General features: G+C 40.7%; 1 protein-coding gene and 1 long non-coding RNA gene across 2 annotated transcripts in view; one reads left to right on the top strand and one right to left on the bottom strand.

Moving 5' to 3' along the window:
* GRIP2 (glutamate receptor interacting protein 2) overlaps positions 1 to 23,556 on the top strand; it is a 610,766-nt gene that overhangs the window by 552,350 nt on the left and 34,860 nt on the right. The window contains 5 exon segments of the mRNA XM_042448529.1: positions 8,143 to 8,288; positions 10,866 to 10,946; positions 20,547 to 20,610; positions 22,703 to 22,848; positions 23,096 to 23,240. Coding sequence (XP_042304463.1) covers positions 8,143 to 8,288; positions 10,866 to 10,946; positions 20,547 to 20,610; positions 22,703 to 22,848; positions 23,096 to 23,240 — 582 coding nt within the window.
* Positions 23,234 to 23,556, bottom strand: part of LOC121921057 — a 16,573-nt gene continuing 16,250 nt past the window's right edge. The window contains exon 4 of the long non-coding RNA XR_006101833.1: positions 23,234 to 23,522. This is a non-coding gene — a long non-coding RNA (uncharacterized LOC121921057). The remainder of the gene's footprint in view (positions 23,523 to 23,556) is intronic.

Here is a 23,556-nt window from a genome sequence, read left to right on the forward strand (position 1 = left end):
GAAAACATCAGGCTCAATCTGTTCTGGAACCCATTTGTTTGTCTTTTTGGCTGTTCATGGCTCAGGACTCTTCTCCAGCACTGCATCTCAAATGAATTAATTTTCCTCTCATCTTCCTTTTTAACTGTCCAGCTCTTATATCCATAAATGGGAATGGGGAATACAGTGGCTTATATGATTCTAACTTTCTTCTTTAGTTGTATATGTTTGCCCAGGAAAGTGCATATACAGCTTAGTGTTGCAGTCCTAACCATAATTATCTGAAAATGAACTACACCTGATCGACAGCTCCCAGCATCACCCAGCCACTATGCTCTTTGACCATGCTGGCTGGAGAATTCTGGGTGTTGTAGTCCTTTTCCAAGCTGATTGTGCCCAAATATATGAGACTTCTTTTGAGTAAACTCAATCAGTTCTATCCATTGTTCCAAACCAGATGATGAAACAACTATAAAACTTGCCTTGACAAGTATTTGAATTTTCTTTAACAACTGTGCCATTATTTTTCCCCTCCCACAGTCAACTGTGATGTGTGTGTGTTTGTATATTTTCTTTGAACTGTCCAACTTGGGAAAGGTAAATAAGCCAATTGTTAATAATGGAGAGAAAAGAACCAACCAACATAGTAGAATGATCTGGAATATGGCGAATGAGTGGCCTCTGATGCTCAATATTAACATTTCCAAAGTATTCAAAGATATAGCCATGTTAGTCTGTAGAATCAGTATGTGGAGAAATCTTGAAGCACCTTTGAGAATAACTGGAAGAAAGAAATTGGCAGCATGAGCTTACATAGACTTCAGCCTACTTCCTCAGATGCATTTGGTGGAGTGGAAGCCAGGCACAGACATATATATGCCATTGGTATCTGAGGATGTCAATTCAAATTACAAATTCTTTGTGTATGAAAATGAAGTTGCAGGTCCAGTTTTAACTATGGTCGTTAGTGCACAAAGGCATAGGAAACTGTTCTTTCTGCATGGAGATGAACTGGCAGAACTAGTTTTGCAATGGGACTAGCCTATGGTGAAAGGAACAGATGACTGTAGGCATTGTAAGCATTCCTCAAACTACAGCACCCGCCATATCAAGTGAAAAAACAAATAAACAAGGCAAGATGTGGAGGTGCTACAAGATCTTTCCATGTACTGATTTCCAAAGTATGAATGAGATTATGGAAACCTACAGCTCTTCAAGGGACCATGACTGACAGGTTGATTCCTCTTTGTTGGAGTGTTAAAATGATCTGCCCCAGGTGTCAATTACACTAGACAGATTACTGGCCAATGGGGCTAAAAATACAGTGGAAATATGCCCTGTGACAACCCCCCCCCCCCCAAATATAGTGGAAATGTGCCCAGTGACCCCCTAGAGGACATTTTGGGGTTAAACAATGTTTCTGGAAAAATACAAAAATTGATATACAGTCACCCCCTTTTTTTGCGGGGGATTCATTCTGGACCCCCTTGTGAAAATAGAGTTTCACATATATTCAAGCCCCATTGGCTTGAATACAGGCACATGGAGTGCCCCCATTCATTCTCCCTCTGTTTGTCCCTCATGCATAAGCAAAGGACGTGAGTCCAAAGACTGTGAAAATGGAGGGAGGAGTGTATTTTTTTTTTACCCCTGGGGGCCTCCAAACGTAGTGAAATGTCCTCCAAATCTCCTTGGGGGTATTTCGGAGGCATTGTAGAGCAAGTTTTTTAAACTGAAAAGAACTGACCCATGGGAAGGCTTGAGGGCCACAGAAGAGGCTGTGGGGGTGCGTTTTGCCCACCTCTGACCTAGAGCAACCTGAACAGAATAGGAGAAAGGAAAAGTATAATTAATTTTAAAAACTGTGATAGGAATATGATTATCCAGTGAATATGCTTGTGTGCATACCCCAGACCTCTGGTAGGCCTTGTCTACATGGATGTTTAACCCCAACTCCCCACCAGGCTCTCTGCATTACACAACATGGAGTCAAAACCCCGAATTGGGTCCAGAATCTGTCTATGACATCTATACCCAATTTGGGGCTTCCTGCTCGCATTTTAAAATTTGAGCTTTTGCTGCAGGTTTTCAGTGGGTTTTCAGTGATAATGTGCAGCTGTCTTTTCACTCACAATCACTGTTCATCACCCAGTGCCATCACTACGAATGTGAGTTGTTCTGAAGTCAGAACAAGGCAGGCAGCATTCATGGTGTGACTTGGGCTGTCATTCTGAAATCAGTAGTGACACTGGATGATGAATGGGAACCATATGGGAAGGTGGCCACCCACTATCTCTGGGGAAAGAGACCAAAGTAAGGGGCATGTTTGGGGGGAATCCAGGGACAGAATTCTGGCAAGTGTAGATGGCCTTGTACTTGCCCAGCCTAGTAGCACATATAGCAAATGTGCTAGAATCTCGTTTAAATGTATGCTGACCTCTTCCCCTTCGTCTCTGCATTGAAATGATTTCATAAATGGACTCAGAAAGCAGCACTTAGTTCAGCAAAGAAGGTAATGATATTAAATGAAAGTGAGTCTAAGTAAGTTTTCTGTTTTGTTTTTGTAACATCTTAAGAGTATTATTTTCTTATTTCTTTTGCCACTATGCCCTCCCCCCCCCCCCCATTAAGTATGATAGGTCACAATGTAAACTGCCAGAGGTAGGTTGAAGATGATCACAGAGCTAGGAAAGCTGCTGTGGTTGCTGTAACAGCATGACCAGAGAGACCCCAAACGAAAGGCCATTTGATTCCTTTTCCCTTGAGGATATTTCATTTCAGGTCAGTGATTCTCATCAGGCTGTGTTTAGAGAACTAATTTAATGTGCCTTTCTGTTAGCAGAGGGAAGAGACTCAACATTTTGTTTTCACTGACTAGAAATTAATTGTTTCCCATCTGGTGTCCAGTTGGAAAGACCTTGTGACTGGTTCTTCTCAAAAAAAGGGGGGCATACCTGTGGTTTCTTGTTCCAGTTGGAGGTTGCTTGAAACTGTCCAAACTTACAAGTGAGACCTAATCTGGGTGTCATGTGCAGCTACATATTTCCCTCCCCAAAATTTTATGGGTTTGTTACTTTAGGTGAAAAGCTGCTCCAGTGACTATGAGTCCAAATAATGGCCAGAGAAGAACTGCTGAAACATTTTCTTGTTTATCATTTTGCCATCCAATCACAGCTGTTTTTTTATTCATAATGGGAAAGTATAGTTCATGGGAGAAAAGGGGCTTAGACAGTAGAGGTAAATAGTCTTGAGCAGTCAAAGGGAAAAATGAAAAGAACTAAGAAGCCAGATGTTCCAGCAAATCATGGTGGGGGGAGATGCAGCTGCATGTCATTTGCAGAGAAATGTACTATTTGTATAGTTTTTAAAATGAGATATATACACAGTTTTCATGTTTGCAGCTGGAGTGATATAGCCAGAGGCCTCAGATATCCCTGTTGTTCATTTACATAAGAACTCAAAGCATCTGGGAAAGGGCTTGTGGGAAGAGAATGTGGGACGAAGTTGTTGTCTCATTCAGCAGGACTCTTCTTGTCTATCTGTTGCCTGCTCTGCTTGCCCCACTGAAATAAGTCAAGTTGTAGACAGACGTGTCCTGTCCCATTCACATTATCTAGTGGTGGGATCTTTACCATCATCTATTATTCCTATTCCATTATCAAGTAGAACGTAAAGCAGTGGAAGCTGGTGGCTTCCATGGCAGGAATGCAGGGAGTCTACCCTGGAATCTTATTCCCAAAACATGTTCAGCACTTTGGATAGCTTTTTAAAATGCTGGAATACAATCCAGAAGAAATTCACCACACTCTAGACATGGCAGCCACCAGTCACCATGAAATAAGTGATCAGAATGGAGATCATGTGAAGGTTAAGTTGCAAATGACAGGATGAGAATCTCTCATGCTGTGAATCTGTACCAGATCTTATGTTAAGGGTGGTTTGATGGACTGATAAGAGATTTCCATGTGTTGAAGGGTCTGATGTCCGAGACCAAGGGTTTAGTACAGCGATGTTCAAACTCTGGCCCTCCAGGTATTTTAGACTTCAGCGCCCAGCATCCCAGACTATTGGCCAAGGTGGCTGAGGCTTCTAGGAGCTGAAGTCCCAAAACACCTGGAGGGCCAGAGTTTGGACATCGCTGGTCTAGTACAATTATCCTTGCAATGATAGTTTAATGGGATGAGTAACCACTGCTATCCATAACCCAAAGGGTAATGCTACTTCTAACCCTCAATGAATTTAAATTCTGATGCATTCTCACTAGCATCAGAAATAGTCCACCTTAATTCAAGGTGGGTTTTTTCTTTTCTTTTTTAAGCCTGGTACATGAAGGCTAAAGAAAAATTAAAATTGGACAGACTGATCTGCTGTGTTTTACAATTTTGCAGTATTTCTTGGACTTACGCTTTCAGATTGACACTGTACTTATGGCAAGCATTTTATGCATATTCATCATTTACATTAATTTTGCTGAAGTAGATATCACAGGGGAAGAGAAGGAGTAGAATCATAGAATCATAGAGTTGGAAGAGATCACTAGGGCCATCCAGTCCAACCCCCTGCCATGCAGGAAATCCAAATCAAAGCATCCCTGACACATGGCCATCCAGCCTCTGTTTAAAGACCTCCAAGGAAGGAGACTCTATCACCCTCCGAGGGAGTGCATTCCACTGTCGAACAGCCCTTACTGTCAGGAAGTTCCTCCTAATGTTCAGGTGGAATCTCTTTTCCTGTAGCTTGCATCCATTGTTCCGAGTCCTGTTCTCTGGGGCAGCAGAAAACAAGCTTGCTCCCTCTTCAATATGACATCCCTTCAAATATTTAAACAGGGCTATCATATCACCTCTTAACCTTCTTTTCTCCAGGCTAAACATCCCCAGCTCCCTAAGTCGTTCCTCATAGGGCATGGTTTCCAGACCTTTCACCATTTTTGTCGCCCTCCTTTGGACACGCTCCAGTTTCTCAATGTCCTTTCTGAATTGTGGTGCCCAGAACCGGACACAATATTCTAGGTGGGGCCTGACCAAAGCAGAATACAGTGGCACTATTACTTCTCTTGATCTAGACACTATACTTCTACTGATGCAGCCTAAAATAGCATTGGCCTTTTTAGCTGCCGCATCACACTGTTCACTCATGTTCAACTTGGGGTCTACTTGGACTCCTAGATCCCTTTCACACGTAGTTTCATTCAGCCAGGTGTCACCCATCCTATATCTGTGCATTTTATTTTTCCGCCCTAAGTGCAATACCTTACATTTCTCCGTGTTGAATTTCATTTTGTTAGCTTTGGCCCAGCTTTCTAGTCTATTCAGGTCATTTTGAATCTTGATCCTGTCCTCTGGGGTATTAGCTATTCCCCCTAATTTGGTGTTATCTGCAAATTTAATATGTATGCTCCGAATTCTGTCATCCAGGTCATTGATAAAGATGTTGAATAGGATTCCTCTCACATTTCTTGGGCCATGGAAAAGTATTTTGTGGGAGCCTTTCGCTTTCCATGAGTTTAACAACAGAATAATAGGCAGAGACCATGTAAGTCTAAGCCAGAAAGAAAAATGGGTTGTGAGTTCTTACACCATGTCTCTGTATGTTGATTTTTTAAAAGATGTAGTTACTAATAGTATCCTGCAGCCATGTATTTATTTAGAGAAAAATCTTACAAACCTGCAGTATATTACAATGAAACATCTTGTTAGCTCAGTTCAATTTATTCATAAGAAAAAATGCTTTCGACTCAACATTTTAAAACTTTCTAATGTGTATACTGTTTCGCTTTCATTTTTCTGGGCAGAGCCATATAATGTACCAGCTTTCTTCCTCCTGATCAGTGATCCAAAGATGGTTAGACAATATTGCCTCAAAGCAGCACTGAGTGGTTATAAAAAGAGCAGTTAATATAGTGGCTACTTCCCACTCCAGTAGGGATACTTCAGAAACTGCTCAAATTGACTGAAACAGCAGCTCCTGCAATTTTTCAAATACCTCCCCAGCTATTCAAAATAATAACTAGGAAGAAATTTACAAAAGAAAAGAAGGTTAGGTGCTGCCCCTCTACTGATGAATACATAGGATCCTCGGTCTATGTGGAGTAATTTCCTTGCAGTATGCCATTGATACGTGATAGAATGGGATAGACAGACAACATGTGAGCCTTATGCAGCACTTGACTGTTTCACCACACAAATCACATTTTCTCACTCAAGCAAACTGCAAGGTGCATACTATGCTTTAGATGAGAACTGCAGGCTGAGAAGCCTCCAGGAAGCATGGTTCACCTCTAAAACAGGGTGTATATCCATTGCCTATCTTGCTTTGATTTGGAAAATGACCAGAAGTGTTTCTTTCCAACATCTGGTTGCCACCTTTCCCCTGAATGTCAGTGGCCCACAATAGGCCAACAGGAGATTTTGTGGGATTGAGATTACTTCCAGAATCCACCAAAATTGCCTGTTGGTTTCTGAAAGAGGATTCACAAGCCAATAACAATGCAAGCCTGAAACAGTTTGAGACCAGCTTATACAAAGGATTCCTATTGTTCCCATGATTCAAAAGAAACTGAAGTCTACTTACAGATAGTCTTCCTCTTTTGTTCACATTCCCTTTGGAGTACTATCAGGTGTTGGGGCCACTTGCTTTAGTAAGCAAAACCCACAGCTACATTCAGAAAATGCTTTGTGGGTCCAGAAGTGGTACCTAATCGTGTTTTCTTGGTCCAAGAGCAGAACCTTTGAAGTTTTGATGGCTATCAGCACATAAATTGAGGGGTTCAGCTGAAACAGCCAAGGGAGAAAGGCCTTTGGTGCATTGGCAACTTTCTTATAACAGACAAATAAACAAGGAAATTTACAACCACAGCACTTTTCTCCAAGTTAATTGGCAACCCTAACAACCACTTTCTGTTTAGCCCTTTTTGTCCCTCAGCTGATTTGCTGGCAGAATGATAATAGTTTCTGGAGAAAATGTTGTATTTTGTGTATTTGTTACAATGTCCATACAGTGTATGGGCGTCTTTGAGGAAAGACATGTAAGAAATAAGTTACTGTATTTCTTGCCGTACTGTGTCTTCAAAATCCTTAACTAGCAGACCAAATGTTAGATATATGCAACTCCTTTAGATATAAAATAAAGACCAAAAGCCAATTGAACTCTCCTCACTCAGCCTGCTTACAGCCTAGAAGTGTAACTTGTTGGGATGGAGAAGCTCACTTCCCCACCATCCCATGTTTGTTTTTCCTTCATTTTGATTCCCTCTTTCACACACACACACCCTCCTTGCCCCTAGTATCACAGCTGTATCAACCATTCCTCTCCTGCTAAATTGTCCAGAATATATCTTCACTGCATCCAGCTCTACCCCTCAGACTCTGTTTGGACTATGAGAATGCACTCATTCATGGAAACATACCCTTAGCCTCATTGGTTGTATTGGTAGGATCAACACCTGAAATTTGGCTCCTCTTTGCTTTCCATCTGGCCTTTTACCCCACCCCTTACTTGGGCTTCCGTTGTAACTGTGCACCTTACAAGGCAGTTCTAGTTGCAATGTCAAGGTTATATTGGGAGCATGGCTTGCAAGAATATTGGCTTTGAAGCACTGTTAAGCAGCACTCTCATGTGTAACTGGCTTCAAGAAGGGAAATTGTAAGAGATAAATGATTATCCAATTGGCTGAGCCACTGAAGTGTCATCCCACTGAGTTGAATCTAGTGATATTACCTCTGTACTAATCAGAGAAGTTCATAGATACAGTATCATTGGTCACGACATCAGTAGGTTCAGGCACATTTCATGAGAATGTTTAGCATTTAACATGTTTTTCAGCCAAGAGCAAATTTCAGTTTTATACATCTCCCATTGATCTTAATCACAATGGAGCTTTCTGTGGGTGGCAGAAATATATTTTCTTGAGAGTGGAATTTTCTATTCCCTGTTTCAAATTTTCTATGGAGTTGTTTCTGGTTTTCAGAACAGATCTGAAACTTCCATAGGGTACATTAAGATGGGGGTAGACAAATACCTCTGTTAATATTGAGCTGTATACTCTTAACCTCTGTTTCCCATTGCTTCTCTGGATGACCTCTTTGAAAAATGAACTTCTTTGTCTGTGCACATCTCACTTTCCTGACCTGTTCCATCCACTTCCACTACTCTGGACTGCAGGTGCGGGCTTTTACAAGTTGGAGACAGAGTACTTTCTATCAACAGCATTGCAACAGAGGATGGGACCATGGAAGAAGCCAACCAGCTCTTGAGGGATGCAGCCCTTACTAACAAGGTTGTGCTGGAGATTGAATTTGATGTGGCAGGTATGGAAATGATTATTTTGAAATAATCTCAAACTCCACTTTTTGCCTCTTTAAGGATTTCATTTTCTTTAAAATAAACCCCTTAATTCTGTGAATTTAAGGCAATTCGTAGCAGCTGGTGACAATTGAGCTGGATCTGAAACTTTAGACCAGGAACAAGAAGCGTTGATTTCAGTTGTTTCTGGGTAACTGGATCTACAAACTACATTCAGAGACTTTTTATCATCACTTCCTTGTACACTTTAGAACCATCTAGTAAAAGCCCCAAACATGCCACCAGCAGTGGGGCAGCTCTCATGCAACTACATTGAAGGGTATAGGCTAGTAGTATTTGCTTTGTCCTTGTAAATTTCCAGAGTCCCCGTATTATCAGATGACAGACTGAGGGAAAAACTTTAATCTAAGAATATTGATAACTAAAAAGAGATTATATGCTAGATAGTACAAGCCAGCTCTTCTGTGCTTTTATGGAAGGCTTCTGGTTCAGTGTTTGGAGTTCTGAGTCAGAGTAGCACTGAAACGTGGCAGTGAGAACTGTTTTGATGTACTGTACTTTTTTCTATCATAGCAATGCAGGATTTTGTTTGCTTGTTTGTTTCTTATTTTTTCACTGTAGCTTTTCTCCCAAAAGCCCATGATGACATATGTGGTATTTCTTCCTCACATCTCCCATTTTATCCTCATTGTGAGGTGAATTAGGGTGTGAGATGGAGATGGGCCATTGGGGCTATGAGGATTTCCAGATCTCCCTTTTTCTAGATGACTCATCAACCTTTGCACTGGGCAATAAAAAAGTGACAGCATTTTTATTATTAATAATAATAAACTCATATATTTCCCGCTTCTCCCAAGGACAACATGCAATATTGAGCAGTTTGATTTGGTAGAGAAGGTATTGGAAATCTACTCATAACCACAAAATGAATGTATCCAGTATAATAAAGCTTTAACTCATTGACACGTCATCTCAACCATCTTACCTGGCACTTGCAGCTTGTCAAACTACTCTTCCCTCAGCCACATTCTCTCAATTGTTCACCACTCTCTGTGTGCTGCTATCAACAAATAATTGTCAGAAACCTCATTTTGATGCTGGACAACATGCAAACTTTGCTAGGTTTAGCATCTCAAGCACCTGTTTTTTCTCTCTCTTAGTTTTATTGTTTTTCAAGGTGAAATATCACTTGCCCACAGCAGTTTCTTTCAAAGTTGAAGTAACCTATGGGATTTTTGCTACGAATATTGATATGAAACTATCCCAAGCATTCAAATATGTGCAGCTAATTCAAAGATGTCATATACATACCTTCACTAATGTAGTAAATGGAAATATGTGCAAAACAATGCCAACTATAATTATAAATGTAAATTACAGTCATTGGGCATATCTGACTAATAATAATAATATTTATTTATATCCCGCCTCTCTCTGTATTGGATTGAAGCGGGTAACAACAAACATAAGAACAATAAAAATAGAACACAACAAACCACAAGTAAAAACATAGCAAAGCATGTAAAATCCAATTCCATATCTCTCTACCACTTTAAAATAGCATTAAAAACAACAATTCCCAACTGGAGAGTAAACATTCTGAGGAGGTCAATTTGGGAATGCCTGCCAGAAGAGATCCGTTTTTATTGCCTTTTTAAAGGCCTCCAAAGATGTTATATGGCGGATCTCCTCCGGCAGGTCATTCCAGGCTTTGCAATGAAAGTATTTCTACTTTCTTAAAAGGGAATAAATTGAATTAGTTCATTCTTTAGACTCAGAATACAAGCAACATTTTAACTGCTGAGATTGTTTAGTTTAACTCTGGAAGGAAGCATCTTTTTTCAGCCAGGGAGATAACCTCCAATTTGGGAAGAATTTGGGGGGATACTTTCCAACAATGAGTGGAGTTAAGGGCATGGGAGGGAGGGCAAAAACAGGATTGAGAAGTAGAGTTAAGATGGAGCTGGATGGAAGGCTAGGTGTATCTTTTAACAATTTGGAGATTTCCCTATGAAGCTTATAAAGCATATCTGTGCTTGTCAGCTCAGGGAATGACTCAGTACAATAGCTTTCCTGCCTGCAAAGCTCAGCTCAGTTCCATACAGAGTATTGAAAGCTTAAATGTATTGCTATCTCCAATTATTGACTGGAAAGAGCAGCAGAAGAGGTTTTGTGTAGGGACCTTCCATGGGCTGCATCTGACTAATAGAGTAATGATTTCCATTCTTGTTTTAATTATAGCTAATTATAATAAATGGGAATTTAGAGGACTGCTAACAGGGACTGCCTGCAACTGTTAATGTTCTGGCAGTCTCTTGTGTGGATTAGCCCTCTTGTATGGTGACTGGCAGCTACCCCTAGTAGTGCACAGTGTTGGCATGGAGGTTTGCATGTGCCAAAGCCAAGAAATGGGAGAGGCTCACAAGACATAATAGCCCTGCCCTCATAATCTTTATGTGAGCATTGGCATGTATGAAATAGCACTTAGCCCCTATGCAGAATACAAGCCAACAAAGCAATAATGTACAACTTTATCCCCTCTCTATGAGTCATGTCACCTAACAGATTGCTTTGTTCTACAGAATCTGTTATTCCCAGCAGTGGTACCTTTCATGTGAAGCTACCCAAGAAAAGAGGTGTGGAGCTTGGGATTACCATCAGCTGTAAGTATTGCTAGGTCTGACCTTTTTTGTTCTTTTCTTCTTCTTTTTTCTATAATGGAGTAATACTCTAGCAAAATTCTCTACATCTGATCATCACTGACTAATGTAGGATGCACATTCAAATTAAGGAGATCAGAAGTGCACATTCAGTGCTTCCCATTCTTAACAGAGCATGTCAAAGCCAAGCTGTTCATTGGTGATGTCAGGTTGAGGAAGACCTTTACTTTTCTTGGCTACAAGCAGTGTTGACTTGTTAAAAAGGATCAAAGAGAGGGACTTCCCAAGATGCTCAAACCATCCCTGTGGAGTTTAAGTAGAGGTTGTTTCCAAGCTGGCAACTCAAACTCTGTGTTCTCTCATCCATATTCCCTTTTTGAATGAAATCTCTAAGCACCAGAAGCATTTATGGAATTGGCTAGAAATTACATCCTGCACCCTGTTGTAAAGGACATTTAAGTCTGAAATACAAGACTTGGGGAGGATTCTTTCTTTGCCATTTTCTGCTATTGTACATAATAATGTACATAAACCTTAGTTTCCATCCTTCCCCCTGCCCACAACCCACATATACACACAGTATTCTCAAACCAGCTCCATATCCAGTATGACACTGTCAGGATCTTTATTTATACACTGGCTTTTCCATAATGTCAATAAATCCAACTAATTCAGGTATTTTGTATTCAGACTACACTTCTCAACTAATCAAAGTGTGTGTCTTAGTAAGAGTGATATCAGTGATCTCCTAGCTGGTCATTTACTGACCATCTTATTTGGAATTCAAATTCTGGATTGTGTGTACAGGAAAAATACTGAATGGATATACAGTATCATTGTTGTTTGGCTGACTTTAAAACTGAACCACATGTATCTAATTCTTGAGAATATGGACATAACTATTGTAAGCATAGAAGAAGAAATTGTATGAAAGTATAACTACAGAGAATATGCTAAATGTTGATCTGCTTCATGGATACAATGTACTATCAGTGGGATTTCCAACAAAATGTGGCAGCATGGATTATTTCTGCTCAGTATCCCAGTCAGCAAGCTGTGTCCTCCTCCACATTTCTTCATTGCTTTCTTCCTGCTCTCTATTTTTATGTCATCCAGCAACAATCAATTAGCAATTTATGGTGGCTGAGCATATTGAGTCTCCTTTGGTGTGCTTTTATGTTTTTCCTCCCTAAGGTCCCCCCACACACACTCTCTTAAATATTTACATTTCTACACACTGATACCACCCTCTCATGTGTGGATGATACTGCTTGGTCTACATAGGGATCATCACTGTGGCTGCTGAGGATGCTCTTAGTATATTTGATGGAACAGGTATCTGCAGCTGGGAAAATTATGTATTGTATTTCACAGTGAGGAGAGTCAATAATTATATTTTGAGATAAGGTATGAGTATAGGCACCTTCTCACTTTAGGGAAATGGTAACTGGTTAGACTGCCATATGTCTAGATAAAAAAAGATAATTAAGGCGCGTTACAGACCGCCTAAAAGCAGCGGTCTGCCGGCGCTGCTGGTTACTCCGTGAGGGAGCCACAGCAGCCAAACCACGCGGCTCTCGCGCAGAGCAAAAAAGAAGCCCCAAAATGGTGCTTATTCCCGCGGCGCGGTTATGACACCGCGAGGCACCAATGGTGCACTCGTGATGTCATAAGTGCCGCGCGATGTGTGGATGCTATGCATCTGGAACGTAATAATGGTGGCGCCTGTGTGTATAGGGCGCCGCCATTATTACGCCCCGTCACGTGCTAGGGGTGAGGCCGGTGTGGACGCTAGGTCCTCGGCCAACCCCTAGCATGTGATGGGGGTGCCTCAAAACCCATCTGTAACGGGCCTAAGCTTTTGTTCTTGGAGCTTTTCCAGCAATTGCTTCAGAGGGCTATTTATTCGTTCAGTAATCATTAAAGGTCATAATTCTGTCCAATGGTCATTAAAACTCAACATGTTCACAATAGAAAAAGATTTGAATTTTTCAGAGGGCCACAGTCAATTCATTAGTTCTACTTTTGATGTGATAAAACTTTTATTTGGTAATTTTTAGCTTTTTCTTCATGTGGTCTATTCTAGGGTAGATGAGTTAATAGGGATCAACAGTCTCTCTGAGTGAGATGTAGTTGACAGGCAAGTGCCTAAACAAGGTATATAGATGTATATAAGAGACATGGAACTATGTTTCATCACAGCTCTGCCGAACGTTCCTGCACATGTCAGTCCTGACATGTAACAGTTCCAACTCTCTCTATGTTCTGAAAGAAGATTTGAAGTGGGCTTCCATTTGTGTTCACCTGAATGTGAGACTTCTCTCACACATACAAATGGAAACACTTAGTTATTTTGTGAACAGAACCAGTTATTTTGTGAACAGTTTCATCCACATTCAGATGAATACAACAAGAATGTGCCATTCAACCTGGCCAGACTGGGAACTGGAAAGACAGACCCAGGAACTATAGGGGACCAGAGTGAGTGGGCAATACCCTGTGCTCCTTATAAACATGTATACCATGTTCAGCCATAATAACCAAAGTGGGATTCTTTGGTACCCAATTATTTAATGGCACAAAGAAGAAGAAAAAACTTTCCCTAAATAAAACTGCTGAAATGAAGAAGCTTTGTTGTTGTTGTTGTTGTTTTGGCAGGGGGGAATCGGGAGTGTCAAGGGCTGAGAAGATATGTCTTGAACTAGCAACACTGTTTAAAATCTCATACTAATTGGGATTGGAGAGGCTTTCAGCACCTACAAATTGGTACTAGATGAAAAGTAATCTGACTCCTAAACATTTTCTCCCTTCAGAAATAAGTGAATGATTTGGTCTGTTCTGTGTCTTGACTGAGACTATAAAGATTTGGAGAACAAATAGGTACAGCCTGACATTAATAACCTGCTAAGATAACATTTTAATTTATAATCTGTTTCTTAAATTAATAGAAAGTTATTGTTAACAGTGGGAACACTTTTATACTGTCTGCAATTTTGTCTTGTAACTCAGACTACTCTTCTGTGCTCCCTGCCACTAGCCTTGGGTTCTTCCTCTCTCTTTTTTTAATCATTCTTTCAGCTGTTATGAGTACTTCTTTTCTAAGATGTGGCTTTATAGCAGTATTACACTCTTTTTAATTACACATTTCCCAAATGTTGCTTTGTCTCAATCAATAGGAGAAGGTGTTTTATAACTGGTGGAATCACTGGTGCGTGTGAGTTATGTGCTTAAACTCCTCTGAGGGGAATAATTTCCCAATCCAAGTCATTATGCATCCTATTAAAAACACAAAACGGACATGTGTTTTGAGACATTTCATCCATCATGCCATAAACCAGAGGTAACCTGGTTCCTGCAGAGATTGCAGAGCCTCATGTAAATCAGGAACAGTAAATAAGCGCATCAGCCACCTTATGTCTTGCTGTTTTGCTATAACAAGAAACAAAGAACATTTTGAGTTCAGATCCTTTCTTCTTTTAGGTTTCCCAAGAGGTGGTATGCTTGAATAATTTTTAAATGCCATTTGTGTTTAAGCACTGTGATTGGAACTATGGTGGACAGTACACAAACATATGATATCCGAAAGACCTGTGAAACCAGTTAGTGCATTTATTTGTAAAGTCAAGTTCTTCCTTATTATCTATTTTAGTAACAGCAAAAGAGGAGTGCCCGTTGGATGTGTGGGTTGGTCTGAGACCTGTTTACATTCTAAAATGGCTATTTATTAATCTGTAGAAATATCATGATTTAAAGAACTTTAATGTAGTTGGTATAGTGCAGTGGTTTGAGTATGGGACTATGATTCTGAAGACCGTGGTTCAAATCCCCAGTCAGCAATGGAAACTCACTGAGTTATCTTGAACATGCCACATTTTCCCACCTTCAGAGAAGGCAAAAGCAACCCCCCTCTGAACAAATGTTGTCAAGAAAACCCTGTGCTAGGATCACCTTAGGGTCACCATAAATCAGAAATGGCAATAACAACAATATAGAAATATTCTATTGTGTCTTAAATGGGAGTCAGAAAACAAAAGGTTCCAATAGAATTTGCTTTAATCTGAGTGTTAATCCCATTGAATACTTAGTTAAATGTAGAGCAAGCAAAAATCCTATTAGTACGAAGTTGGATTTACTTCATATTGTGGAGAATAGCCTTGTATCATAAATCAAATATAACTCCCTGTGCCCTCTTATTCATTTTTTTCAGATTTTCACACCTGCAAAGAATAATTTTCTTCCTGAATGGATATAAACATACAGTATGTGTAAAATGCTACTTTTCTGTAGCTTCCATGGATGAGAAGCCAAGGGTCCCTTTCCACTACACAATTCTAGCAAAATGACTTCACTTTAACTGCCATGGCTCCATCCTATGGAAATCTGGGATTTGAAGTCTAGGGAGGGATACTTATGATTATCTGCCTCAGAGTTCTAGTGCCTCACCAGACTAGAAACCCCAAGATTCCATAAGATGCAACCATAGGAGTTAAAGAATAATCATAATACATCTCTGTAATGCGAAAGGACTCTAAACTATAAACCTAGCATGATATACAAGCCATCCCATCTATGATATGGAGGAACACAGCTTCACTCACAGAAGTGATGAATTACACCATTCTCATTCCTGTACTTTGGAGGGTTCTTGCTTCTTCTATTCAGGAAAAACATATTCTTTGAGACCAGCAATGCTCCAAATGCCCGGGTCTGAGGAGTCCTCAAATGCAGCCATTTTATATAGGTTGCTCTAGGGGACTCGGTGTGCAGCTAGAATATGATGTCCAACTACCTATGTGGAGAAAGCAAGCAGTGGCAAGGGGCACAGACTACGAAGGGGCAGACTAACAGTGTGGCAGATGAGAGAGTGAGCAAGTGATAGTGACAGCTGAATAGTAAAGAAAATGGATAGGAAAAGAATCAACTCAAGATGTGATGCTGTAGAAGACAAAAAGAAAAACTAATAGGTACTTGAACAGATCAAAGCAACAATCCCTCTGGAAGCCAAAATGACAAAACTGAGGCTTTCATATTTTGGCCACAACATCAGGAAGCATGACTCACTAATGCTTGGAAAGGTGGAGGACAGTAAAAAGTGATAGGCCACACACCAGATGAATAGACTCAATCAGGGATGTCACCGGACTGGATTTTCAGGACCTAAGCAGAACAGTGGAAGATAGGGGAGCTTGGAGATGTCTCATCTATAGAGCCTCCATGAGTTGGGGCTGACACAATAACAAAAGAGGGAAAATTAGGATGTGATTGTGTCATATGAGTGGGTTCACAAGGCAAAGAAGGAGAACATTGGATGATGATGTTTGTGACTAGAACTGTAATGACTACTTCGCCCACTTCAGCCAATAGGTGAGCATGATATAAGCCTATGTTACATTGGAGGAAGAATGCCAGCTGTCACAAACAGAGCATAATCCATAGAGCTTTATTCTTTTTTTTTTTTTTTTGATTCTCCATGTGAATTATTCACTATACCCCCTTCCTAATTCTGTTCTTTGCCTTCTGCCTACAGGGCAGGTTTGGGATGCCCTACACCAATTCTGATGATTGGAAGGTTGGCAGTTCGAGGCCCAGGTGCCACAGGATGGAGTAAGCTCCTGTCACTAGTGCCAGCTTCTGCCAACTTAGCAATTTGAAAGCATGCAAATGCAAATAGATAAATAGGTACCACTTCAGTGGGAAGGTATCAGCGTTATGTGCAGTCATGCTGGCCACATGACAAGTCATCTTTGGACAAAACTGGCTCTTCTGCTTAGTAATGGAGATGAGCACTAGGCATTCAAGTTAAGGGGAAACCTTTACATTTACCTTTAATAACACTGTACACGAGGCATTCAAGAGGAAGTGAAGTTATGGCATTAAGGAGAAATGAGGAGGGGAAACCATAGTACAACCTACTAGGTTGGAAGTTGCAACCTATGCAACCATTGACTGGAGTTCTGTTTGTTTTTTTGTTTTTGTGTTTTACTGGTATCATTATAGTGTTATATAGCTGTTGCACACTTTGTTTACTTGTGATTACTGAGTTGCTTTTAAATAACTACCCTGTCTTCTTAAGAAGAATGTTTTTTTTTTCATTTCCAGTTGTTTATCAGGTAAATAATCCTAAAATCTGTACATTCTGGCAAGTTCCCCATGGCTCATTTGTCCACAGGGATGAGCAAAAGGCAGCCTGTATCTAATCCCCTATGTTGTTTTTATGGCCCCCTAAGACTCCACTTTCTGTAGCAAAAAGAAGCAGTGATTCACCATTGTAAAATGTCACAGGGGACCCTGTAATATTTAACATCAAAAAGCCCCAAAATACCAAACTTGCAAATTTACTAGAAAGGTAAACTTCAGGCCTCTTCCTCTTGTAGTTGTTTTTGTTATTGTTTTGGTAACCTGTGCTGCCCCTAGAGAGTCCCGAGATAAACAAAATGGCCTTCCCACTCACTGCAATAGCCTATGAGGAATCTTCTGTTATGTCCTTTCCACCAGTATTACCTATTCAAGTAGTCACAACAAAACCTTTGGTAGGGCAGAATGATGATCACCCATAAGCCCCTAATATGAGTGGCAAGGTATTAGTCTGAGCATAGAATGGCTTTGATGCATTGAAAGCAAGGCAAACCATCTACATTTCAAGGTTGTATTAAGTGAAGGCCAGCTGGAAGCAAACTTGAGTGAACAGCAAAGACAGTTGCTTGCCAATGAGAATTTAATTTGGCTAATAAGATCTATTAGGGTTAATTGAATACTAATTGACTACTGAACAGTCCTCCTTCTCCAAATTAGTTTGTATCTTTGGCATTTGGGGAGAAGCATTGCAAAACAGACAGTATCATACTGGACTGATTTTTATTCAGCTTTTCCTAGAGAAAAATAACCTTTTTTAAAAAAATTATTAAGCTTAGGGTTATTTTTTTTTTTTTTTTTTGTAAACCATTCTAATTGTATGTGGCCACTTTAAAGTAAATTGGATTGTTGTTACAGTTTAGTAAAACAGCATTCTAAATCTATGTTATTACATCTAAATTAAATATCATTAAGCCTATTTGAAAGGGGTAATTCAAATTGTTATCATAGCTAAATCCTCTTTAGAGGCTTCTTATTTTCTCCTATGATGGTATCTTCCTTTGTGTTTTTTCCCCCTCCCCCAAGGGTAGTAAATGGGATACCCAATGCAGCGATCATTTCTATAGCTGAAAGAGAGGTGGATGAAAGTGCTGCTTTGAAAAATTGGTTGTGTTTCTGCCCTGCTCTGCTCTGCTATTGCAGGCTTCTTTGGAGCAGCTGCCACCTGCCCATCATTTCTAGGTCAACCTCATTATTTTCTCATTTATTACATTTTTCTGATTTTTTTCTTTGAGTGACAACCATTGTTGATACTTAACGCACTAAGGCTAATTACTTTATAAGATGCTATCCCCTGTGATGTTACCATGGGCTATCCCTAGGTCTCAGCTTTTGGCCTTGAAATCTCAGGGTCTCAGATGCTCTTGACTTGATAACCCTATTTGTTTGTTTGTTTGTTTAATATCCTGCCTCCCAGTATGGGACCCAAGCCAGCTCACATCAGATTAAAATAGGGTTGCCATAACTGTCATCCTCCAAACCGGAAAAAATGGGGGGGGGGGAATGTAAGACAATGTAGGACAAAATTTAGCCCCAAATGTAGGACATATTTTTAAAATGGAGGACACGCGAAAAAAAATAATGATTTAAAAAAAGTATTGATATAAACTCATGTTTCTTAGGCATGCTCAAAATGGAGGACATTTGGCATTATTCCTCGACAGATGGCAGAAATGTACTTCCCTTTCTGGCCATCCTCCCCCCCAATTCCAAAACACACACAGCAGCACAAGTCCAGGCATCCTCAGCATTTGAGCCAAGGTAGACAGGCAGCCCCTTGAGCCGGCAAACTATATGTTCCAAGCCTTCTTAGCAATTGCCCCCTTCCTCCTTCTCCTTGCTCCCTGCAACCCCCTCTTTTCCCCCAGGTACAGTGTATCTCCATTTACTATAAGGGGGATTTGTGGGTCAGTCTTTTTCTTTTTGCATGGGGGCAAAGCCCTGAGAAGCCCTGGATCCTTGAGAAGAAGAGGAGAGGGGCTTGGGGGGGGGGGGGGGGAAATAGAAAGGGGTTTAGATAGAAGGGGTTAAATAAGGGCATTAGAGAAAGAGGGGCTAGTGAAGGGAGGCTAGGCAGGGTTGCCATTAGTCAGAAAGGAGTTGGGCACACGACAGCAACCACAACAGCAGCAGCAGCAGCCAAGGAGAAAAAGGAAAGGGAAGAGGGGAAGAAAAGAAAAAAGGGGAAGAAAAAGAAGAAGAGGAGGGGGAAGAGAAAGAAGAGAAGAAGGGGAAGAAAACAAAGAGGAGGAGGAAGAAAAGGAAGAAGAAGAGAAGAAAAAATAGGGGAAGGAAAAGGAAAGGAAGAAAAATGGCTTGCCGGCAAGGCTCTTTGTTGCCCTCGGCCCGCGCCAGGGACCAAAGAGGAGACACTCCTCCTCTTGAGGCTGGCTGGCCAATGGGGAGAGTGGAGCTGAAACAGCCCTGCCTCCTGCTAGCAGTCACAGGCTCCTGCAGCAGGGGAGGGCTGTCCAGCCATTGGCCAGCCACCCTGAAGGGCAGGAGCTCCTGCTCAGCCCATGCAGGGCCAGGGCAAAGCCAGGCAGGCAGCAAAATGGCTGCAGCAGCAGCTGCAGCAGCAATGGCGGTGGCGGCTGCAGAACAGCCATGGTTGTTGCGGCGGCGGCGGCAACCAGCTCAACCCGGGGCTAAGAGCCAAACCGTGCCGTGACCGTGCCAAGGGGCCAAAAATCGGGTTTGTCACGCCCCCAGGGGGTTATGGCAACCCTAGATTAAAAGCAAAGTAAAGCTAAAACCTATTTGATACTAAAGTTTCAAAAAAAATAAATTAGCTGTTCTATTAAAAGCACTCTAAATTATGACAATTTAAAACACATTAAAATGTAATGAAAAAACAAAAGTCTAACACACTCCTTTAGATTATTTAGGATAGTTATAGTGATCATTCTTAAGAACAACAATGAGATTATCAAATGTCTCCCTAATAGAAACTTTCAGTAATTTAGGCTTTGTAAATGCTGGGAAAGGGTCACATCTTTTTGCTAAGAGTCAGCTGTAGGTGTCATCTAAAGCACACCAGATTTTAACAATCTGTCCTTCCAGGTTCAGTCACCCTGACTCTTCAACCTCAGAAACATCCAATTTCTCTTAGCATGCACCATTCAGTGTAAAATTAAATGGGTTAGGATTAACCACGATTAGGTTTAGTAGATAGCCATATAGGTCTGTCTCAGGGGGGAAAAATCACATCCCACAACACCTTAAAGACCACAATGTAATGTTCATTTGAAAGTAACGGTTGCATAAATGTGCTCGTGGGTACAATGCCTCCAGTGTCTAGACATGACTATGCCCCATAAATTTTTAAGCTAACCATTCATAGATCTTGTAGACAGGCATAACATTATGCTTCCTGCTTTGTAATGTATACATAGTGCAGTCCTAAAGAGGGTCCTATGGAGCGTAGACTCATGGATTGAGTTTTGACTGCACTTCTCTCTCTCAAAACAGCAAGCAGAAAGTCTGGAGAGCCTTTAATTATCTCTGATATCAAGAAGGGGAGTGTAGCACACAGGTGAGTGAAGGGTTTAATTTCCTACTTTCCTACATATTAATCTTCATGTTAAATAAACAAAAATTGACCTGTGGAAATTTTACAACTGCTGTTCATCCCACCCCTTCCATTTTGAAAAAAAATGAAAGTGAGTTGGGTCAACTTAGCTACTCTGTATAGAGTTGTCAGGTGTCCCTTTTACAAGATGCATCCCTTGTAAGATGCCAGAACAAGATGCCAAAAATTCCATATTTTGGGGTGTGGAAGTAATTAAAGAAACACACATTCCGTAAATCTGACCAAATTTGAGATCCAAGTTATTTTGAAGTTTAATTATAGTTGTCAAGCATTTTTTTATATGAATAGAATGGATATAGGATAGTTGATGCATGACAAAAGGGGTGTGTGTGTGTGGATTTTCATGAAATGCATCATGAACTAACTAGCAGTAGCTTATGTTTGGAAAATGTGGGTAATATGTTAATTTTACCAAGAATGGATGACTCAACTAACTGAAATCCATACTTTTATTCGCTTCTTAGATAGAACATATTCTTGCCAATATAGTGGGCCCTTCTTATATGCAGGGGATCCATTCCGGACCCCCTTGTGTATGGGAAAAACTGCCTAGTCTGGAATCCTACAGATTACTATGGCGGTGTGCTCCTGCGCACGGTGGTGCATGCACACCTGCAGCACCTATACCATTTTGTCCGCTGGGGCTTGTTGTCCACATGAGCTCAAGTCCGCAGATGGCAAGCCTGTATATGGTGCAGGCAGATTGTATCCAATTCTTCACTTTGAACCCTGCACATCATGAATTTCAAGTGTCTCTGATTCCTATTTTGACAACCCAAAGCACATATGAAGCTGCTGTATGGTGGGTTAGACCACTGATCTATTTCACCCAGCTTTATTACCAGCAATATATCTTCAAACTCTCAAACAGGAGACTTTCCCAGATCTACCATCGGAGTTCTTTTCAGATAGAGATTCTGGGGTAGAATCCAGGTCCATCTGGATGCAAAGTATGTAGTCTATTGCTGAACAACTGCCCTTTCCCAGAAGGCAAGATTGAAAAACTATGCCTCCCAAGAGCTTTCAGATGTTTGTATATTCTTCTGTGCCCAATATTTATGTAGCAATCATAGCTTGATTCCTTGAAGGGCAAAGTATGCCATGCCTCCTTTGTTGAAGAACATCTCATTGGATTACCATGTGGAATGTGGAATTCTTAAGATTAATTGATTCCAGTACAGTATGCAAAGGGATCTTGTAGCACCTTTGAGACCGAATAAAAGAAGTTGTAGCATAGACTTAGAGCACAAATGGACAAGCCAAATGAAGCAGCGTCAGGGCACTTTGGAGGTGTGCTGTTTAAATGATGTACAGGTCCTAAGAGTGCAGCCTCAATGCAGCTTCTGCCCTCATGGGATGTGTATGTCATTTAAATAGCACACCTCCAAAGTGGCCCAGAGCCTGTCTGTTTGTGGTCCATGTCTGCTTACTCAGATTCAAGTCTGTGAAAGCTAATGCTACAGCTGCTTTCACTGATTCTCAAAGGTGTTACAAGATCCCTTTACCTACTGATATTCCAGGCTAACACTGCTATGTCTCTGATTCTAGTACAGGCAGTAATATCATGTGAAAAACAGATCATTGAACTTTAGAATCAGCTGTCATTAGACAACTTCCCTATGTTTGGATCATGTACGACTAGTGTGCAGGGCAGCCAGTACCCAATAATAGCATCTGAGAAGTATGGGGGCAGATTAGAACTTAATTCCTAAAATAGATTGTCAGCATTACTATACTTCCCATGTACTTCTGATTAGAGGTCATTATATAATGTGAAATTCTACAATTTTCTCAATTGTTTAAGATACTTATCCTGAAATATAGAAAATACTCACTGAAAATGTCATATATTCTCAGGCTTTAAAAAAGAGTTGGGTTTTTCCCCCCACACATATATTCCTCACCTTGTATTATCCCAGACAAATGTCCCTTTAGTATCATACTGCCATCAGTACTACAGAAACCCTTGAAAAGAACAATTTCCCCTACTCTTTGGACTGTGTTAAACACACAATTGTTTCTTCTTTCTACCTAGGACTGGCACCTTAGAGCCTGGAGACAAGCTGCTAGCCATTGATAATATCCGACTCGATAATTGCTCAATGGAGGATGCGGTGCAGATTTTAAAGCAGTGTGAAGAACTTGTCAAATTGAAGATCAGGAAGGATGAAGATAATTCTGGTACAAAAACCTTGAACTAAGCTGTTCTCATGCTACATTAATAATATTCTCCAATAGTAATAAGGCTAGCAAAGAAACGGAGAAGCATTGTGCACTTTATTAATGCATCCATGTGTTCACATGCAATACCCAGAACTGTTCCTACAAGGAGCTTCAAAGGCTTAAAGGTTGGGAAACATTCTCAGTTTAAATGCTTGCCTGAATGATTTCTATAATTGCTATTCAGCATCTTCTTTTCTTGTAACAGATGAACAAGAAACAACTGGTGCTATCATCTACACAGTGGAGTTGAAAAGATATGGCGGACCCCTGGGGATAACTATTTCAGGGACAGAGGAGCCTTTTGACCCAATCGTTATTTCAGGCTTGACAAAACGAGGGCTGGCAGAAAGGTGTGTTTCAGTTTGCATTCTACTGGGCAGAGGTCCAAGGTGATATCACATATATCAACCACTAGGAAATTCTCCTGCCTGCATCCTATTGAATTTTATGGCACATGCAAAAGAGAGAAATAGCATTTCCTGCACAACCATTTTCTTGTGTGCAAACAGACTGCACTCAGTCTTAAAAGAAAGTCACATTTTCTAAGCTGTCATGGTGCAGTCTTATGGTCCTTGTGGAAAATAAGAGGCTTCCTTTGGGTATAGTATTCATTCTGTCGAGCAAGTTTAAAGCTGTTAAAAGCAAGAAGCTCTATTATTATTATTA

Source organism: Sceloporus undulatus, chromosome 2 (assembly GCF_019175285.1).
Source record: "Sceloporus undulatus isolate JIND9_A2432 ecotype Alabama chromosome 2, SceUnd_v1.1, whole genome shotgun sequence".
In the NCBI taxonomy this organism is placed as follows: Eukaryota; Metazoa; Chordata; class Lepidosauria; order Squamata; family Phrynosomatidae; genus Sceloporus; species Sceloporus undulatus.